The following is a 22,957-nucleotide window of genomic DNA, read 5'->3' on the forward strand; positions in this document are numbered from 1 at the left end:
CGAGACGAGCGAGACTCTATCTTGGTGGGACTAGCGAACCAGTGTCGTGGATCGTTCTTTGCTCGTTATTTCTTTCCACGTCGTCTTCGCGGATATATTCGATCGTGCCACGCGTGATATCGTGTGTCATCCGCGGAAAGGTGAAAACGCTGTAGAGGAGAGCGTGCTCAACGAAAGGGACGAGCCGTGCGGAGGGCGAAAGAGGGAGGAACACGCGCGAAGGAGTACGAAATTAAGGAAACGAGAGAGGACGCTACTGTACGGACCAACCGAGAGTGCTTGTACGTCGGCCGCGTCGTGTCGTCGTCGCATATACGCCGTCGTGTGTCCTATTTTCATCCTTTTTCTTGCTCTTCTCTCTTTCATTCGTGTTCGTTCGGTCGCGTGAACGAGAAATCAGCCAGTGTTTAGTGCCAGTGTTTGTCTACCTCAGTCGATTAGCGGCAGCTAAAGGCGAAAAGCTGCATTAAAAGATATTAGAAGAGAAAACAAAAAAAAAAAATATATATATATATATATATATATATATAATATATATATATAATATATAGTATAATATATATACATATATATTATATCGAACAGTGCTAAACCGCGCCAACGATTATTGTAAATAATAATCCATCGGTTTTTGTGTGCGATTTACAACGAACGAAAAAGAATCATGTCCCTGGATAAGTTCGCGGAAGCTGGCATGTTGCAGAAGGAAATCGAGCGTTTGGAAATCGAGGAGAAAAACGGCGATACCACGAGGTAAATTAGTCATCCTCTATTTACGAATCTCCGGTCTTCGTATCGTGTTTCCGGTGAGGTTAGAAATTCATCGTCGATCACGCGCGCGTCGATGAAACTTCGCGCCTTTTTTTATCGGTTGAAAATTTATACGCGTGTTTTTTCTAAAATATAAATTTTTACGTTCGTCGGGAGCCACGTATTTCCCCGTGGGTTCGGAGGTTTCGCGAAAACACGTTTGCGTACCGAGAACACCGCGACACGGTACGATGAAAATTGTTTCCGGTTCGAAAACGTTTGAATAACATGGCCCGGAATTTATCGTCGAGAACGTTGCTCGAATTACAGAATCGTTCGAGGATCTTTACGGTGCCTCGCGTAACCGCGTTTTTTGGGTCAGGTTGGCAATAACAAACACGAACGAATATTAGAATACGCGTAACGGTTCTCCGTGTCAACAGATCATCCACAAACACTTGACATGCGCACACGTACAGAGGAAAGGCGAGTTTTGAAAGGCGGCGATGTATTAACCGTTTCTCGTGTGTGTCCCCGAACGGATTACACGTTGCGTCTGGGGCAACATTTCGACTATTCGATTCTCTTTCCGTTGTTACATAAGATTTTAAAATTGGCCTTAATGCCTCGACAATTAAATTACGTAATGCCCTCGAACCTTTCGGTAGGCTTTCGATCGCGCGATCGGTATCGTGACCGAACGAACGGTATTTTCAATATTTGCAATACCGTTTATTCGTTACAAATATTCTCCTCCCCTCCCCCTCCCCCTCCCCCTCCACCTCCTCGTCCCCACCCCCCGCCCGCTCCCCCTCCATACGTTTCGTGGTTCGTGTCTTGCTTTCCGTACGTTGTAATCCAACCGACCAACTAAACACGGAACGTAGACTTCCGGTGTGCTTCATTGTCGCGCGTGACAGGTATAAAACGATTTTCTTCTCTTCCGTAACCTGTTGGTCGCCCGATACAATTTTGTCGTTTCGGGCGGTGTTTTCTAGAAACCGGATTTTTAAACGAAAGAATTTATTCAACTGTGTCATGCCGTGGTCGTTATCAAAGTTCGTGCTTTCGTAATAACTGATTTACTTGGCGATATCTCCCAATATTGTAGTAGTCCACGCCGTTAGAAGATGACCGTTCCGTTAAACGACTTGTTTTTCTAGAACGTTTGATCGACGATAAATACACTCGCGTCTCGATATTGCGTACGAATACACACGCTGTACGTGCGAAAATACTTCCGTGTCTCATGGAACGTGTAACAAACACGAACACATCTACGAGAATATTACGCGAATATATAAAATTGAAATCGAGAAAGTTTTCCAAGCCACGTTCGCTTCGAATCGAATCGTACAAATTGGTGACGCACTCGCGCGCAAAGAAGCACAGCGAATATAATTCTTTGTTGTTATTCGTCCTCCCGGTCACGTTGTATAACTATCGCGGTTTGTTTTTCTTCGGGCAAAGCTAGACGTGGCCTTGATGTCGCACGTGGCACAGCTTCGCGATCCGAAACTCGCAACGATCGGCGTCAACAAGGTTAGAAACGAAAATTCAACGTTAAAATTTGTTCGAATCTGGCCCGGAAAGCGGTGTTACTAGCCAGCGTCGTGACTAATTCGATCATCTGTGCAGTACGCGCGGCGCAATACCTCGGAACAATTGTACCGTAATAATAATTACGATTTATTAGTGTTTTTCGGTGGTCGTAACGAACCTTTTTCACAGTGACGAAACACGCCATACTTTCTGCCCGGGGAATATAACTCGCGTTTAACGCAAAAAGGTACTCGTTTATCGCATTTCGTTTCGATAATATTCTCGAATCGTTTTTCTTGCGTCGGAATCGAAGAAACGGTCCGATCGCGTAAATTGAGGTTAGGTCGTGGCACAACAGCGCTCCGGTTTTATTTTTTCACGTTGTTCACGGTAAACGAACGTTCACTTTTCGCGCGTAACCGAGGGATAAATAAATAAAATAAACGCGACGTTCTTCGCGCCAAGTACGAAACTTAATAATCGAAATAGACGAAGCACAGGGGCGTACTTTCGTCGCGAAAAATTCCAAGGATTCGTTCGAACCCGGATTTTTAGCTCGCCAGAGCGACTGCTTTAACCAATTAAGCTGCTCAGACCGTCGACGAATTTCTTTTTCTTCGAGTCGTGTATCCTGTCGAATGAGCCCAGTTCGGACGAAAAGATCTCGAACAAATGAAACGTGTACGCGGACTCGAAAGCCACAGCAGCTCGAAAAGCAATCTTGTAAAAATGATTCACTCGAAAGAGATGCGATAAAGGTCGGCCAACGAAAATGTCCACGCGGGCGTTCGAAGAAGTGGTTACGCGCATGTACGTGCCATTGTGCGCGTGAATATTCATTTACCATGTTGTATCTAATCCCATTTGTTACACCGTAGTCAAGTTTACGAAATATATTTCCACGCGAACGACCAAACTCCTCATTTCATACTTTTTTTTTTTTTATAGAATGAAATTACGGGAAAAAGAATTAAATATACGTTATTGTTAATTAGGGTTAAATCGTAATAATCGTAACGAGCAATTAACTTTAGAACGTCTTCGATGTTACACTTTGGATCGATAAACTGCTATTGAAATGCTTACAAAATTATAAGAGTAGGAAACGATGGTGGTAAAATGAAGATAAAAATTATCGAGTAAATATAAATATAACGGAATAATTTCTGTACGTGCTCTCCGAATGACAAAGGTTGTAAATTTAAAAACACAAAAATGTGTGTCCACGCCATCTCGGTTTAGAGTTAAATCGGATACTAAACATTGTCTTGCCATTCATCGGAGAAGCGGTTCGATTAAAAATTCTACCGCGCGACAGTCGTGGTAATCAACATCTTACCAAATTCGCTTCGACGAACGAGATATCTCTTTTCCTATTTAACGTTGGCTTTGAGTAACAAGATATCTCGCTTTGTAAGGGAAAAGCAGCGCGTCTAGATACGTATATCTAGCGGACCATTGGCACAGTGTTCATTTATTCGCAATTTTCGTAAATCGCTTAAAATCGACGAACACGTTTTCGAACGTCTTTTGCGACACTACGTATTCATGCCCAAGGTCGTTTCAAGGTTCTACAATATCGAGTCATTGAACTCGTCGCACTGTTTACGATAAAAATTCGCAGAAAAAGACGAACGTAATACGGTCGAGAAAAAGATTTTTAAACGAACCTCGTGAATTTTTTGACTTTTAGAAACCAGAAGAAATCGGTGATAATTACGCGATATTAAATTTCGAGCCAAGTACCACAGAGATCGTTGAAAAATTATGTCCAAAGGAAAAAGAAAAAGAAAAAGAAAAACCAAACCAAATGTTATTTCGAAAGGAGAAAATTAATTCGATAATATTTCCAATCGAGATTAGATTTTACAACCGAATTTTTAGCTGCACCTCTGACGTGTACGTACCGCTACGCGTTATATTTTATCTCTACGTATAAATTCGCGCGTACACTTCCACGTATACGCGGCGGATTGCGTTTGACAAGGTAATAATAATAACCCACGAGTCTACTTGGATGTTTCGATATTTTCCCAATTTCGGACCTTGCCTCGAACGTTGACCGGAATCATCCTGCTTTTGAACGAAATTCACCGTACATTGATACACGCATACGGAAACGTGTATTAGTATACACACATACGGAAGCCCGTATCGATACGCATATACGGAAACGTATATTAATATACACATTTATATTAACGTATAACGTCGTTGTAACGGCAACGCAACGTTAATGGCAAAATAACGCGGAACGGCGAAGCAATGTTTGGTTTCTCCGTTGCTCGTCGAGGGCGATAATTCACGTCCAAGTTAGAGGCAATTTATCGCCAGCAACGGAATTCGACGGTAGAGACACACGGAACTCGAACTTCGTATCGGCGATGCGGAACACGTAAACACGGATATTGAGTCTCGGCGTTGCGTGGGTTCTTTTTTTTCCCCGGGCTGGTGTACACTCGAAGACACGTGGAATTCGGGTATCCGATTGTAAGCTCGCTTAAAACTTTCCACACACACGCAGGAAGCGCGCGCGCGACAGAGAGAGAGAGAGAGAGAGAGAGAGAGAAAGAGAAAGAGAGAGGGAACGGTTCTCTCTGCCTCTTTCGCGCTTCCGACACTTTTCGGTCTCGTAACGATCGTCGTCGCGATCAGTGTGTGCGCTCGCGAGCATAATCGTCGGTAAAATCGTTCTATCCGCGATCGAGCCCGCCGGCAAAATCGAACCTCCCGCTTACCTTTCAGGATGACTGCGTATCGACGTGTCCAAATATTCGTTCAATTTTCGAACAAGCGATTCCCTAAAATCTGTTTCACGCCATTTTTCTAGAGGCACTGCGCCATTCGGCGTACTCGTGATGATTTTTCATCCGCGCAAACTTGAACGGTACGGTATCAAAAAGTATGCTCGCCTGTGTAATAAATAAACTACGACTTTGTCGGTTTTTATGTATTTTCTTTTTGTTTTTTTTTTTTTTTTTGTTTTTTTTTTACTTCACGAAAATTGTAATTACGTAACTTATGAATATGAAATTAGGGTAACGAAGGTTGTAAGCATCGGAGAGAAATGTGGAAAGTTGAAATGTTTGTTGTCGCACCAAACGTATAGAACAATATAAACGAAAACTTTGTTTGTACTTTATTGTACATATTCTTCAAGATCGAATCCGAACGCGTTATAAAGGGAAAAAATTAATATATAAAATCGTAATTGAAAAGCTGCTTTGCGATAAAGTTAATCGCTTCACGGGAAAGTGCAAGTAATCGGTGCGAATGAACTATCTGCGGATGAATGATCGATTCTCTTCGTGCGTCTATCGGTGATCGATACACGACACGTGTCGATGATGCGCGATATTAAATTCGATAGTAAAATAATTTCGGACGAAATTTTTGACACCGAGTCTAACTGGTGCACACACCGATCGATCGTAATACCGTACAAATCGAGTAAGCACCGATACTTGTTAAGAATGTATCAAACATAGTAGGCACAATCTAATCTGTGGAAGATAAAAGACCGATGATTCCATGATCCCCTAATACGTAAAAATCTGTAATTTATCGAGCGAATGTAAATGCAGGAACAGTGGCACGAGTGGCCGAGAAATAGTATCGCGATAGTATACGGACAATGTACATTTCGCTTTCTAAACGGAACGATTCGCTGGAAACTTTATTTTCCGGTATCGATGCAATCGACTCGATATCGGTCTCGTTTTAATTCAACTTAGTTTTCAAAATTTCAATCTTTCGAGTAAACTTTGGTCTTCCGTAGGAATGGCGGCCACGGATACCCAACGTACGTTTAATTTACCCGTATTTCATCGTAACGATACTGTGTCTATAAATTATTCGTAGTTTCATCATTCTCGCGTTTGCGCGCGTGTATATTTGTTCCTTGCGATTACTCGGTTCCGTCTACTCCGATTCTATGATAAATTCTTCCGACGCGAATTAAAAAGAAAAAGCCTCGAAACGTAACCTTAAATCTGTCCACAATCCGATCGGTTATCCGCATTCGCCTAAAGTTGTTCAAAAATTGTTCGTAGCTTCTCGTTCAAACAAATACGAGAAAATGATTAATTATCGTAGATTTCTTAGAAAGCATTTCGTTGTCTTTCTTTAAACGATGACTGATAGCGTAATGACGAAACAATACGAAACGTGTCAACTGGCGCGCAGTAAGTCGCGTGGAGTATAATCGGTGGTATTTAAATCGAAAATGGGGACTACGAAATAGATTCTAGGAACTATCGTGCGCCATTGTTGGCGTCGACGATTCGAAGCCCGTAAAAATCGGCACGTTATCGATCGATATCGGTCGTGTTAATCGACGGAGATCGATAACGTCGATCGATGTCGCCAGGTAACGAGAACAACGTTGCAGTAAAATACATGGATATTCGGAATTTCGTTCGATAAACGAGACGTTAGAGTACCACTGTATCGATGTGTCGGAGCAACGTGCGTTTGGGGCTTTTCCGTGATCACCGTCACGACTGTGTTTTTTTTTTTTTTTTTAGTGGAAATACACCGCGATCGATACGCGGGGCTATTCTTTGAACTCTAGCAATCGACGAAACTGCGTTCTACGTAAAAGAAACGTTATAAAAAGAAAGATTGAGACTGCAACGAGCGATATATCGTGTACACGCGCGAGCGTTGCGCGTGGCTCTATCTTTTGGTGAAAAAGCGTATCAAGCCTTTTCCATATCGGTAATGTAGGTGTCTGTACGCGCGAGGTTCTGACGGAAAATTCGAACTGATCGTAGACCGCGCAGCACCGAGAACAAACTACACTTATCGTCGTTCAAACTTTCGACGAGGTCGATTTTTTTTTGCTCAAAAACGAGCCTAGCGACGATAGGTAGAAATGTTAATCTTTGGATCGAATAATGTATCACGATGCGAGGAAAAGTACACGATGCACGAAACGTTAATTTTTAACAAGCGCGAAAATTTCGATTCGAATTTGTAAAGATGTGGTAAAGTGTCGTTCGTAAAATTTCATTTGTATTTCGCGTTAAAATCGCGTCGAATAGGCGCAAAAATACCTTATTCGGTGTTGACCATTTCGGGTATCCAAACTCCGTAGATAAAGGCAGAAAGAAAATGTCTTTAGGTTTCTCCTTGGTCAATTTTAAAGGTCTTCGTTCGTTCGCTTGAGAAATTCCACTTTGGGAAATCTTGGACAAAAGGTTCAGGTATACCTTGTCCTGCACTGTCAGGGTTACATCTGCGTCGGTTCTATTGTGTTTCGAAATACCTGGACCGATTTCTAGGAAGGCTCTGAAATTAATTCCTTAATACTTTCCTCTACCTGAGACGTTTCACGTCCTCGAATACATCCGAAAACGTCGCGTGTATTTCACCTTTTGATCGAAATGTTGCAACACCACACGTTGCGAAACCGTTTTCCTAGCGTTCGCGTTAAATCACTTTTTCTTCGACTTTTTTTTCCCCCGCCATCGTATTACAAAGCTCTCCAAGTATACACACTAGGAAACAAAAATTGAAAGATAAATTCGAGATCACCCGTGATCGAAATCTTCCGCGGAGTATACGAATTATGAACTGGTACTGCATCGAAATTTATAAACGACGCAAAAAGAAAACAATTTTACAGATGCCGAACAAAATTACAAAACATTCAGCGTAGAAAGTTCGAAAACGAATTATAATTCAACGAACGATGTTATTCTTAATAACCGATGTAGCTTACATTTGTTGCAATTAAATACTTTCGCCAGTTTTTCGAGCAATCGTTTCAATACAATTCGATGCATAGTATTTTTAATTTTTCAACATAGATACGTATTTTCCGTGATATTGAAATTTGGGATTTTCCTGTTCGTTGTGGATCGTGTCGTTCGAGTCTCGAAATAAGTTTCTACAAGTTTTATAATCGGACTAATGTCGAAATTCGTGGGTCCGATTATTCGCCATCGTACAAAGTACGGTAATTGTTAATCGATCGTACCAAATATTAATTGTTAAAATAATTATAGACGAAAATAGAATCTCGATGGCCCTCTTCCATGAAAATTTCAAAGTGTTCCGTTCCAATGGAACGAAACTTACTCGTTCCGTTATTACATCGGCGTGTAATTATAACGTACGTGCCCTCGTTTTTCTCCATTTCCAAGCAGAAACGCCTTAAAATACATTCGTGAAAATTCAGTGCCTCTGGCTGCAGATTTTCTCCCCCGGTACGTATCGATAGGCTTTTAAACGAATCGGTTCCCAATTGATTTATAAATGCTTCGACATTTTCGTAAACCGGATTCGAGCGAATCGACATTTCGAAAAGAAACGTTTATAAATATCGGTCCGTACCGTTTAAGGTTTTCTCCGGTATCGAAGTCGATTAATTATTACAAAATCGATCGTGTGAACTGGTTCCCGCGATAAAAGGAAATACGAGTTCGTAGTTGGCACTTTGTTCATCGATCCGTTCGATGAGTACGGCGATACAAAATCAGTGCGTCGACGAAGCTGGTCCCAAAATGTCGGAACTGTATCTCCGAAAGTATTATAATATTTCTTACGCGTTAAAAATAGATTTAAACCGAACGAGAAGAAACGAGCCTTCGAAACGAAGATTACGAGCACGGAAATCGTATTTCGAGGTATTCGAGAAAAAAAACAAACGGCTTTTTTACGTATAATTTCGAAATCGTTCAAAAATGGTTCGTTTTGAACTCGTATCTTTCTTCGAGACATCGATTCGAATACAACGGAACATCGGTGACCAAATGATCTCGAAGAGAGCGTATACTCCCAAACTGGTTGTTTTTCGAGAAAGTGATTTAGTCCATTTTCCATAGAGTTCCCCGTGTCTGGAGTAACGACAAAGTTTCGCGAACAATTACACGCTGCTACTGGCGTTGAAAGGTCTGGTTGGTAGTTTAATTATTTCGAAAGTGCTACAATTGTGCGTAACTAGGGTACACTGGGAGACGAATCGAATCGCAGTCTGTTCAACGATAACAAAATAATCGTCGAACGTAAATAAAAAGTTAGTTTTTAATTACATCTACGTAACCAACGTTACCGTTTGGTCTGCGCGTTCTTGATAAAAGATATAAAACGAACCGAAAAATCTTTCTTTCGCGAACAAAATGAGAAAAGATCTCGAGGATGGATCCTTGAGAGAAAAAGAGGAAAGGTTTCCAACGAAATCTTTGCCATCGATCCAAGAAAATACAATTCGATAAGAACGATGTCGACCGACGCTACTCGGCGCATAGATCGCAAAAATGATCCTTTTTTTACATCCCCTATCGACACAATTCTCGCGTCATCGTTCTTCGTAGACATTCCACTGTATCCAATCTTTCGAAGATGGATCATATTTTCGCAACGATAAATACGCTCTCTCGAAGAGTTTTACCCTCGACCTTCGTCTCGGAATACTCGAACGAAGAAAACGAGTCTCCAACCTTGTCCGTTTCACCGGCAACGCGTGTAAACACTGAACAGCTCGATACAATATCGAGTCGCTACACGGTAAGTGGCAAGCTCAGAAGAAGGAGATGTTACGAACAATCGAAATGCAAGTTTCTATCGTCAACCAACTCGGATCGAATTCTTATTTCGATCCGATTCGTTTCGGATTACCTTAATCGCTTCGCAAAAAATAACCGAGTCTGTATCCAACAACTCGAGGTAACGAAAATATCAACGATGGTATCGAGAACGTTCGCGACAGTCAGGTTTGATACCTAAACGGAGAAAATGGAACGGAAAGAGCCACGTGTCCGAGACGAGTAAAGTATTCTATATATACTTTGTTTCCATTTGTTTATTTCACGACGATGAAATTTAGTTTCAAAGTTAAAGTACAGTTTCTTCTATTCGTTCATTTATTTATTTCACGAAGATGAAATCTAGTTATAAAAACGAAGCAGAGTTTCTTCCGTTTATTTATTTCACGAAGACGAAATCTAGCACAAGTCCGTTACGAAGACGAAGTATAATCTCTTTCGTTCGATCGCTTCGTAAAGTTTCCTTTTTTCTTTTCATTGAGTCGTCTCGAAACGTAATTATGACCACGTTGTCCAAGTAGCGTAACCTGTAACGAATTATCGATCGGCGAATTAAGTTTCGTTGCGCGGACGTATCTGTCGATTCGTGAGTTCGTATCGATCTCTGTCGCGTTATCGTCGACCGTGAGATTCTCAAATACGGTGACCCGAGGAACTCGTAAAGAAGAGTATGGAAATTCTTTGGAAAATCGAACGTATCCACGATCGCAACTGGAGTATTTTCTTCTCGAGAAAGAGAGGCGTTCGGGGCCGAGACAGCGCAGCGTAGAAATGGCTGGCGCCTTCGATAGGGTGGACGGTGCCGCCATTTGCAAACCAGCTTTCGCAGCCACGCACGTTCATTAGCATACAAGGTGATACCAGTCGAACCACCATGATATTACGACACGTATCGCGACCCACGGACACGTTTATTTTTTTCCTATCGATGGATTTTGAAACAACATCGCGTACGCGTGGAATCTCATCTGCGCGCGGTGTTCTTCGGTGGAGTTTTCAGGGTCCTCGTTGGTGTCGTTGGGTCGAGTTCAGCGAAATTCGAACTGCTCTGGATCACGAGAGCGTTCGGGCGCGTACAATCGAAACCTTCGCTCGGGACTCTGACTAAAAGGTTCTCGTGCTTTCGTTTCAGACGTCTAGATTCCCCCCTCCCCCCTTTTTTTTTTCATTAAGACGTCTTGAAAAGCGCACTTATGACCACTTTGCCCATGTAGCGTAACCGTGCGCGAATCGACGAGATTCGCGTCGCTTTCGAACGCCATTCCTCTGGACGAGGTAACGTATTTTAACAGTTACCACTTTTTCGAATAAATTTCGGTTATTGTGTATATATATATATATACACACACTTTCGTCCATTTGTTTATTTCACGATGACGAAATTTAGTTTCAAAGTTAAAGTATAGTTTCTTCTATTCGTTCATTTATTTATTTCACCAAGATGAAATCTAGTTATAAAAATGAAGTAGAGTTTCTTCTATTTATTTATTTCACGAAGATGAAATCTAGCACAAGTCCGTTACGAAGACAAAGTATAATTTCTTTCGTTTAATTAGTTGGTAAAGTTTCCTTTTTTCTTTTCATTGAGTCGTCTCGTAACGTAATTATGACCACTTTGCCCAAGTAGCGTAACCATACGCGAATCGACGAGATTCGCGTCGCTTTCGAACGCAATTCCTTTCGATGAGATAGCGTTTTCGAACAGTATCATTTTTTACGATAAATAATTTCCGTAATGGCCGTAAGTTTCTTTCATTTATTTATCAACCCTTTAAGATAATGCTTGTGCGCGCGCGCGCGCGGATTATTTCTTAGTTAACATCGGTCGATTTGCAGTGTTTTCGTGCCAGCTTACTTTCGAGGAAAATTCGAAATACAATTTTAGTGGATTTTCTCATTATTTTTTTTTTTACACTGGAATTATTTATTTCCAACGGTCGATACAACGGCAGTGTGTACAATCGCGTATGCAAGGATCGAGTAATTTGTTGGAATATTTTTGTTTCTATAGCAAGATTACACTAATCGATGTAATAAATAAGTGACGTTTTTATTCAACGTCTCGACCCGTATGCTTGTAGTAATTACGGAATATTCGTTAATTATAAACTTTCATGCGAGATTAAAATTACAATTGTAGATACTCGATATTGACCGTTCGAAAACCAGAACGAGCGCAAATATTGTACGTAAACAATAATGTCATACGTATTGTACAAATTCGAACGCGTAGATTGATCGAACTTGAAACCGAAAGTGGGATCATTTTGCAAGAATTATCTATTGTACCTGATTGCTTTTAGACCGACGTTGTTCAAATCTCCAACGAAGAAGAATAAATTGCGAGAAACCGTAAATAGACTCGACGATACGATTAAAATTACCCAAATATATGATTTTCGGTACTCGATGATGATAAAACTAACTCGATTCACAATGACAATGTTAAGTCTCTACAATGTCGGATAATCCGCACCGTCTTCGTAAATTATCTCCTTTGTACGCTAAAGTATTATTTAAATTTCACGTAAATGAACAGCTTTTCCCAAAAAGGATCCAAACGAAAAAGGACCTAAACGAGCCGTTAACCTATCAACTTTTACCCACCGAAGAGCAACTAACTCTCATCTGACCACAAAAGATTAATACAAACTGCACAAATTCCACTTACGTACGTACGTATTTCTGACGAATGAAAAATTTCACTTATTTTCACCAGGAAAAGTGGACACCTTGTTCTCGTTGCACTTGTATTCTCTTACAACGAATACGGAGTACTTGTTATAAACCGGAGTATGTTGCATCTCCGTGTTATCGTGAAACGTGCGTCGTATTGTTTTATAACCGGTGTCCTCGTTCGCGATGGTGCATCTGCTGACGTTAAATCGGAGCACTGGGCATTAGTCCCGCGATAATTACGGAATTCTCCCGGGTCAGCTTGTTCGGAGTTCTTTGCACTTTCTCTTCGTCCTCGTCGGTAGCACGAGTACACCTCACGGGACGAAGAAAGAAAAGAAAAGAACCGAGAATCGATATACCCCTTGTCGTTCTTCGGTTAGTCTTTCGTCATCGCGCTCGTTCTCGGAACAGCGAACGAATCCGCGAAGAAGCTCGCGAGTCCTAGTCAGCGGTTTCTTCCGGTGTTGACGGCCCTCTTATCGCGACACCGCGAGAATAAATGACCAAAGTTTCGCTTAATTTTCGCCACGTGCTTTCGGCAGCGAGATTCTCTATCAATTCTTTATTTCTATTACCGCGTGTCGCGTGAATTCTTCCTCGTCGATATTGCGATCGAATCGACGAGTCGGAGGAACCACATTTCGAGATACTTGACAAAACCACTTTTTGCGTTCGTTAAACCCGAAACGTTTCTTTTCCACTGTTTTCGATTCTAACGTGTAGTTTCTACGCGTTGTATTATCTATGCGTCCATTTTTCTTTCCTTTTTGCAAGCGTTGGAAATCTAATTTTTCAAATGGAAGGAAAAACATGACTGACTTTAGATCATTAACGAAATTTGATTTATTCTGCACGTCTCTGAGCCGAAATAACCTAAACGCGTTAAAGTGGTTTTTTATTTCTTGCGTTAATAATGCGTGTGGGTTTGCGAAGAAAGTTTGCACGTACCGTTCGTTTCAGTCTGCAAACGCTAAGCGTCGAACCTGTAAAAATACCTTAAAAATATATTTTTATTTTCAATACGATCTTTTCATCTTCTTAATAGAAAATGACCTTTTGCAAGAATTTATCGTATTATATTTTGAATAAGTTTCCGTAAAATATTTGATATCCATTTTTAAAAAAGCGACGAAACAATGCTCGACGTACCGGTGATGCGATCTATTACCATTATTTATACAACTATTTACAAAGAAATATGGTATTTAAACTGTTGTACTCTATCGTATTCCAATTGGTGCATAGAATATTGCAAAAAAAAAAAGAAAAACAACAACATTTGTCAACTCTGGCACCTGTATCGTTTTCTACGAACACTCTTAAATGGAAAAACCATATTTCGAGATATAAGAAAACAAAAACAGCTTTTCGCATTTATTGAACTCGAGAAACTACCGATACAGGTTACTTCTTTTGCACTATTCTCTGCATTTTACATACGGTTTCTAGATTGTGAGAAAATTGTTAAATTTTCGATCATGTTATCAAAGAAGATCGTTTGTATGTTTACCGCCTAGTGTTCTAGGTAGATTTGTTGCGTATAGTTCGTTGGTTAGGTCTCTCGGCTAATCTTTTAATCTTGTTCCGCGTCTTTAATCCACTACGTTTTTATATTAGATTGTTCGATAAGTTTTGTTGTTCGATAAAACATATTGAGTAGTACTAGGTTGTTCGATCAAACTTATTGAACAGTATAGTACTAGGTTGTTCGATAAACTTTATCGTTCGATGAAACTTATCGAACAACCTATTATATTTCGTCGTTGTACCATGGTGCATCGACTACAGTTCTAAATTCGATGTATAATAATGCTTTCAATTTTGATACACAGCCCCGTGAAAATAATTTGTACCGTTAACCCTTGTAACAAGACTAATCGATCGCTTACCTTAACGATAGCACTTTAACGGTTGCATTTGGGAATGGGATTATCCACCGTGAAAATACTTTGTACCTTGTAACTCTGATCGATCGCTTTCTTTAACGATAGCAGTCCTATTTTTTTTTATTCCAACGAACGAAGTTGTCCTCTGCGAATAAATGGGGAACCAAATGTTCTTTTTCCATTTTCTCCGGTATAGTTCGTATCGTAGAGTTCGAATAACGCGCGATATGCACTTTCTTCATCGACCCTTTGGTGCTCGCAAAGTCGACGAATACAACGAATAAATACAGCTGTGGCAATTGACGAACTTTACCACTGAAAGTATTAATGTAATACAGATTTCGTAAGAGAGATTCTTTTCTATAAACAATAATTTTTTTCGGTTTATATACGCTCCTTTAGCAATACCTTTCAAATATTGCAACACAGAACGCAAGCACGAAAGGTGTAGAAAAGTTTCGTAAAATTTTGGACGCATTTCCTTTATAGTACGATATCGGTTGTATAATTATATTAATAATACGATTTAATCGTACCGATAAAACACAGAAATAGTTACGTATACACGTACAAGTTAATCGATCACAGAATACAAAGGCTCGAGACCGGTCAATTAAGTCGGTTAACTGCAATTGTAATTAACTTTAAAAATCCCGATAAAAAGTAACGTACAGTGTGTATGTTTATGATATATTGTTCACGACGATCACCTATCTGCACGAGCAACCTGCGAGTACGTGGTAATTCTTTCTTCGGAAGATTTTTAAACGGTGTAATAAAGATAAGAGCTTTGCAATACTGTGAAAGTTATGTCAATACATGTAACAATTTAAACACGCTTTATCGAATCGTGTACTACTTACGAAAAAGAATTTTTTATCGATTGTATCGTATAAACGTTCTTCAAAACTCTATGTGGAAAGAAAACGTTCGATGCGGTTGGAATGAAATTTAAAACGCATCTACGGTGCAATTCGCTTAAAAATCAGAGGTAGATGCCATTGCAAAATTTTTACTCGTGGGGCAGGTTGTGAAACGCGTCAGCCGTAAATAAAACGCGCGATGTTCGATTCACTGTAATTTTTCACATGGTTGTTGAAAAATAAAAAGACGCCACGTTGAAAATGAAACTCCAAAATCTCTTCGTGGTGTAGAAATTCTCCTTAGCGTTAATAATAACGGAGATATCGACTCAATCTTTCCTGTTTTTAATACCCTACGCGGAAGAGGGCCGCTAGAGCCATGTTTGTTCGTGCTGTGGAAGATAAAGGAAAAAGTTACTGCTAAACTAATCGTATACGAACAATATTTCTCGCATCGAACACTGCAATTCAATCCTGCAGTCGTCTTGTGCTAACCTACATATCCTTTCCCTTACGGGGGGACACCACCTTGACGAATGAAAAAGAATCTCCGGAACTACACATCCGATTTACTTCAAATTCTACAGAGATATTCCGCACAGAGATATTCTACTATCGTAGCGTTCGATTTTCTAAATATGTTGATTATTTAATTTTTTATAAACGTTTAAAGTCGTTTCTGTGGATAAAAATGATCGTTTTGTCTTCAAACTTCGATCATTTCTACAATTATTTAAATTTTCGAAAAATCGTGCACTACATTTTGGATAATAGTCTTTGGTTTACGGATCGATAACACTTTTTTTTATTTCAAACCTCCCAGTTCTTGTCGAATGTGACGGCCAATAAAGAATGTTTCACCAGAAAGGTTTCCGAGAATAGCGAATAACTTCGCCATTTTGTACGATTTTTACTTCCGCAAAATTGCAAAACGAAGTCGAAAGTTATATTCGTGTTCTCTGAAAAAGACTACATTTTTCATTCGGTGATTACTTGGGGAAAAAATTCGCAAAATTAACCCATTTTTTGACGTCTCGAAGTGTGCGGTGTCCTCCCTTAAGATTCGTAACTGAATCGTATACCACGGATATACCTCTGACAAATCGCCAATTAGTCGACAGTTATAAATACGGTTCGTTAAGTTCGTTAAATTCGTTAAATTAAGAATTTATTTATATATCGCATATATCTAGCGATCCTCTGGGAAAAATATCAATTATTTTTGCCACTTACAGCCGACTACACGTATTCTATTTATAAATTGCACAAATGAATTTCTTACATCATAGTATTGTATTTCTTTTGTTTTTCCGAACCAGCGACACGATATTTCCAAGAACTGTGTCCAAGTCACTTACAGCCGACTACACGTATTCTATTTATAAATTGCACAAATGAATTTCTTACATCATAGTATTGTATTTCTTTTGTTTTTCCGAACCAGCGACACGATATTTCCAAGAACTGTGTCCAAGTTAGAGGTACTCGAATCAATATTGCCAGGATTTAGTTATCAATCGTGTTTACTTCGTTCTCGAGGTAACAAATTTTCAAAACGTCCACAAAGTTCACAGTATCGTTCACGTGTGTCGTTTGTACGTCCAAGTGTCGAAGAAGACAGGTTAACGTAATTGCGCAAAGATAGCTCGAAATTGATTTTCTCGAATGCTGAGAATTTCGCGCAAAAGTTGCATTTCACCTCTCGGCCTTTTTTTTTCGCGCGAAATTGCACGTTTGAAATCGTTTCACGATATTCCGACACACCGTAGCGTAGAATTTCTTAATTGTACGAGCCGCACAGTCCTCGAGTTTCTTCGAATGGCAAACTCGCAGTATTTCTCGATCGTTTTATCAATTATACGTGTACGTCGCAACAACTTTCCTCGAGTCGCTGCAGCACGCAACTCAATGGCGATAGACCACCACGGACCTTATACTTTCATCGGTTTCCTCTTTTCTCGTTTTCCTGGTCATGAACGAAGTTCACGCAATGTTGCGCAAAGTGCACGGTATCCGAGTCTTTCTTGCTCGTTCCCGGGCCACTTGGAGCTCTCCGTTAGCTTTTACGCGCACGTTTGCAAGAAGAAGGATCACGGGGGTAGGAAGCGTTAGGGACAAGAAAAAGACTTAAGAGGCTTAACGGGACAGGTTCGTTCACGCTCGGTACTCTTCTTTCTGATCCAAGATTAATACCGAGTTGCCAAAGAAGCAGGTTTGATCCCATTTTATAATACGAGATGTCCGTAAAATTCTGGTCCACGTTATTCTTCCTTTAAGTATTTAGCCACTCGGTGGAACGAGATCGAACGGTTTATATCGTTGTTGCGATGTAAATATTTATCTCTCGGTAGAACGACCATCGATTTATCGATATTGATAAAAATCTTACCAATTAGAAGGAAAGGACATTGAAAGCGAACATCGTGATCGTTAACGAGGCATTACGTCCAAGTGTATATATTCGATCGTGGAAAATAATTTCCTGTATAAATATCCAATATTCGGTGATTTTGTTCAACGGGCTGCTCGAAGTTGGCCAGCTGTTCGTGTTCGGTATTGCGAACATGATTTTGAGTTTACGAAATCACTCGTTGCGTTGTCAAGTTTGTAACGATTTTAGATTCATTTTCGATGGGAGTAATATTCCTAGAGGGGGGTGTAACTCGTCGTCTAGAAGGATTACTTGTAGTCCTACTGTAAGTTAGTAACGACTTTAGAGTCATTTTCGATAGGTGTAATACCTCTGGAGGTGGTGAACCTCTCAACACCTGCGAATTATTTCGCGCCCGTTGATACGGTTCGGAAATCGCGTACGGAATATTCCATTTCCCGATACAAATGGGTCAAGTGTCTCTACTCCCTTAAACTTGCATCGATTCTCGATTTAACGAAAATAAATATTTTCGCTCGATGGAGTTCAATCGCGGATCCAGGCAACGGTCGATGAATCCACAATCCTCGTGGAAGGAAGAATCGATGGGAACAGGGATGAGGGATGAGGGATGAGGGATTGGGGGGGGGGTGAAGGAGAGTCGGAGGAAGCCGCGAGAAAGGGCGCGAGACGCGAGTCGGGCCCGTACGAAATTTTAATTAAATTTCATAATCTGGAGACGACGCTGTCCCGCGCATTGTGTCACGACCGGGACTTAAGCTTTTGTCGGACGAGCGACGGCGACTCGTCGTTCGTCGTTCTCGTAGAATATGTTGATGTTGCACTCGCCCTCTCCCCGTTCCCATAGCGTCGCGAAATGACTATACCGGCGCGGTACATTTAATTAATTCCTGGCTGGTCTCCCGACGGCGCCGAGTCGCCGTTTTTTTTTTTTTTTTCAGCCGCGGTAAATAGCCGCGCATTCCCTAAATTCGATTAAAACTATAATCAGCGTCGTGCCGCGGGATGAAAAGAGATCGAACGGTGGGTTGGGGGAGGAGATGAGCGAAGAGATCGCGTTTCAATTGAAAACGGTTCCCGTTTATCTCACACTTTTTCCACGTATATTTTGCATCGAATATACATCGTATACAATGCATCGTAAAAATTAATATATATACATATACACAAATTATTACCACCCATGTCGATTTTTTTTTTTTTTTTTTTTTTTTTTTGTTGTAAAAATTAGTCTTCAAAATTCAAAAATTACCGACTTGACTGTTCATTTTATATATATATATATATATTTTTTTTTTCATATAAAATTTCTCGAGTTATATAAAAATGACACTCTCAGAGAAAAAGAACCGAGAGAATTCAATCGAACATAAGATAGAAAAAAAAACGGAGGGTTGATATGTATATATATAATAAGCGGTCAATTTTTTCATACGAAAGATCAATTGTCACGACAGGAAAAGAAATATCAACATCGATGGTACAAGGTATTATAAACACGACACTCTCTATAATAAAAACAAAAGGGAAAATTTGGGTATTTGTTTGAACGTGAATCAAAATTCGAACCAATATCGACCCCAAACATCCATCGAACAGTCACCGTCGTGTCGCGATATTGAAAATAACTTGCAAACGTGCACGTATTACGCGTCAATATCTTCTAGGAGGTTTAAACCTACTCCATAATGATCGTAATGCAGTTGGTGATCGATCTAACCGAGTTTCTTTTATTCGAGCAATTAAGACGAATCGTAGCGAGATACAAACAATGTATTTTTAGAGTTAACTCGTCGTATTTACAAATCGTCCGGTTTAGTAATTAACTCTCGCACTACCGAAGCACGGAGGTCTGTGCCGGAGTCATTTTTTATCCACACCGATATTTCACTCGTACTGATCCACAGTCTTCGTTCGTATTCTTCGTGTTCGAGTTCCTCACCGATGCTGTACCGAGCAGTGACGGTTGCAATGGATAGTATCAATTTTGATTTTAGAATCTTCCACCTCTGGTTCGGTATTGTTATCGAATGCTGTATCGCCATTCGATGATCGATCGCAGCTACGATCGTCTTCGACTTCGACAAATCGAGTATATAGATTGCTCGTTCCATGACACGGTGTACAACGCGACAAAAAAACAACATAAACAACGAATAAACAAAGATAACAATAGGCAATATTACAAAAGTAATAAAAATAGGCTTTTACGCAATATAGTTTGCGCACCGTTTTTCTTCGGGAGGGGGACGTAAGAAACAGTCGAAAAATTCAAGAACAATTGCCGTCCCATCGAGAACACCGTGTTGAGTAATCTGTGCAGCGGTTTCCATCAAAGAAACGTTTCGTCGTGTGAAGTAACACGTATAGGAACGCGTACGATTGCGTCGTCGTCGCAGGAGCGATATACGGTGGCAGTGAGATTTCAATGTGAAATCAATGGGTGCGTATCTCGGGACAGCGGGGACAAAAGTAACTCTGGCACCGTATACGAACGGTCGATTAATTTATTATTATTAAAGGAAGGACCGTTGAATCGATAAGACGAATACAGTGTATGGTAAAAGAGAAAAGAAAAATGCGGATAGTTATTTCACGGTATACCAACGCTGTATTCACTGCTAATGAAATTTAATTTCCATGGCACGTTTTCCGAAGACGTTACGATTTTTTCTATTCTACGCCTGCGATCAATTTTATTTAATTCCTCTTTCTCCTCGACGATTGGTTTTTGTTTTAAATATATACGAGGTATACCTTGATATCGCGCGATCCGTCGATAGTTCTAGCGTTGATACTGTAGGCAACTTGTCTCGTATCGTGAATAAAATAATGAAATATAAAAATAAACGATCGACGAGTTACACCGAAATTTATAAAGATTTTTTACCATCAACACGGAAGAAGAGAAAGCGTAAGAAAGTAGGACCAACAAGCGTACACGAACGAGCCACACGAAATTTTGACAAATGACGAAACGGTGCGGCAAGATGAAAAGTATGCCTCGTGGATGTTGAACGATTGGAACGTAACCGAGAATTTTATAGAAGCAATGCTACAAAGTATGCAAGTATTCGGAATAATATTTTATAAATCATCGGTAGAGGCCAGGCCGTGTTTCGTCTTTCTTGCTTCCCTATTGTTGCCTCGAGCGATCATCTTTTCCGGGGCCTGTAGAGAGTTGTAAGAGCGCAATAATTTCAAAACAAGAATAAAAGTCCAAAGTGCAGTTTCTCGATATTCTTCTTCAAAGTCGGTACGATTTTACGAGGATCGAGTAAAAAAAATTGCCTTCGAAAAATAGTACAACGTTGGAAATTGGTACTTTTGTGTCGAACTATTCTAAGAAACGTATTTGAATTGTTTAATACCCGTTTAACGATATTCACGATTCATTGGAAATAAATAGCTAGCGATGGTAACGGTCGATCAGTTTGAACGTCAAACGTAATAATCAGTAACGCGTCAAGGTTAAAATCTAACGAATCTTTCGTTTCTAAAGGAAAGAGACAAACCTAACGATTCGTGTTACGTTCCATCTTCGGCTTTACGGTTCTTGTTCGACAAAATTTCGTCCACCGTATAATCACCGAGTCGACTTCGTTTCGTATCTATAACGATATTAACGAGTATGTCGGCTCGATCCCGTCGGTACGTGGATAATAACGGAGAATACACCGATTATTAAAAATATACCACGCCCACGAGAATGCCGTCGGGATCTCCGGTAATTTGTTCCTCGCGAGCAGAAAGAATAACACAAACGCCGACCGAAAAGACACCCGAAGAAGTACCTCGCGTGAAAAAACGTTAAACCCCGGCGGCGTTCTTGCGCGCGTGGTTCGCACAGAGTTTCGTTTTATTCGGTTGGGTGTGCTCCGAAAAGCGTGCACGGATCTAACGGACCTGTGATACTACAGATTATACCTGTATACCTGTACCGAACCAACTCGCAGAGAGGAAGCTACGATCGTTGCGCGACGAACGTCTCGAGAGATTCGATTTCGAACGCGTACTTTCTTCGCTCGCTCGAGAATGATAAAACTGCTCTCGCACGCCGGTAGTTTCGTTCAGGGAGAAGGAGAACGAGTAGTAGGAGGAGGAGGAGGAGGAGGAGGAGGAGGAGGAGGAGGAGGAGGAGGTGGTGGAGGAGGAGGAGTAGTGAGAGGGGGTGAAGCGCAACACTCTTTGTCGGACCATTACGTCCAGCGACTTTCCTCGAAAGATGTCCGCCCGTGGCTGGGCGGCGAGCGGTGAGCGGTGAGCGGCGAGCGACGAACGGCAACCGTTCGTCGTTTGTCCTTGGTCGCTGGTCTTTGGTCCTTGGCGGTAGTTTCGCGTAAAATTCGCGTGAAACTCCTATGACGCCGCGACTTACAGGCGTGTGCTTCGCCCCCGCACCTTCCCAAAGTATTGATTACTTTCCGCCTGTGAGAAGGAAGGGACCGGTGCGAGGGGGTGACAGAGAGGAGAAGAAAGAGGAAGCGGCGGAGGAGATGGAGAAGGTCGGAGGGAGTAGAACGAGAGTAGAAGGGGTTGATCCCACCGTCTCTCCCTCTCCCTCCCGCGGTGATTCGCTCGCTCGCACGTGTATCTAGATTCTCTTTCGTTCTCTCGCGGCCGCGCTAACGCTCCTCTCCCCGTTCCGTCCCGTGGCCCGTGGCCCGCGCCCCGCGGCCCGCGGCTCGCGGCCCGCTTCCCACCCTACGCTCTCCGGGTAGTCCCTCTCGCTCGTCGGCTCGCCCCGTCCCGTTCTCGATCACGGTTCATGGGTCCTCTCGCTCGCGCCTTCGTCCGTCCTTTCATTTCGCCAGAAGCTACTACCCACCGACACGACGACCATCTCCACTCGGACAGAAACGTGGCCCTACGTGTATATCCGAACTCGTTAGGGAAGACCCGGGCGGATTCCGACGATCGGGCGCGAAATCGATTGTTTTCCACGGCCAAAAGTGTCCCTCGATCGATGAGGGCTCGCTCGGTCGCGTCGGAAGGCAAAGTTCGGGCATCGACGGCCCGACACCCGACGACGTCTTCGCTCGTGCCGCGCAGAAACGCCAAAGTGCCCCGCTACGCGATTTTCGCGCCAATTAATCGAGACAGCTCGAATAATTAATAACGTTGAACGTGCCGGCGCGATCGTACCCTCCCTCTCGGAAAATTACCGCGTCAACGATTCGATCGGATATTTCGAACTTTCCACGGATTCTCACCCGGCGTGCACGCTCCGAGCGGAATCATCGTTTCAACCTTAACGCGTTCCTCCGTTTCACCGCGCGTTCAAGGTCTCTGGGT

At 41.5% G+C, this 22,957-nt stretch overlaps 1 protein-coding gene across 1 annotated transcript in view; it reads left to right on the top strand.

The window, feature by feature from the left end:
- The first annotated feature begins 664 nt into the window (after positions 1-664).
- The window catches only part of LOC143144058 (insulin-like growth factor 2 mRNA-binding protein 2), an 85,877-nt gene continuing 63,584 nt past the window's right edge, over positions 665-22,957 (top strand). The window contains exons 1-2 of the mRNA XM_076306063.1: positions 665-753; positions 1,810-1,812. Coding sequence (XP_076162178.1) covers positions 665-753; positions 1,810-1,812 — 92 coding nt within the window. The remainder of the gene's footprint in view (positions 754-1,809; positions 1,813-22,957) is intronic.

The sequence above is a fragment of the Ptiloglossa arizonensis genome, chromosome 3 (genome assembly GCF_051014685.1).
Source record: "Ptiloglossa arizonensis isolate GNS036 chromosome 3, iyPtiAriz1_principal, whole genome shotgun sequence".
Lineage (NCBI taxonomy): Eukaryota > Metazoa > Arthropoda > Insecta > Hymenoptera > Colletidae > Ptiloglossa > Ptiloglossa arizonensis.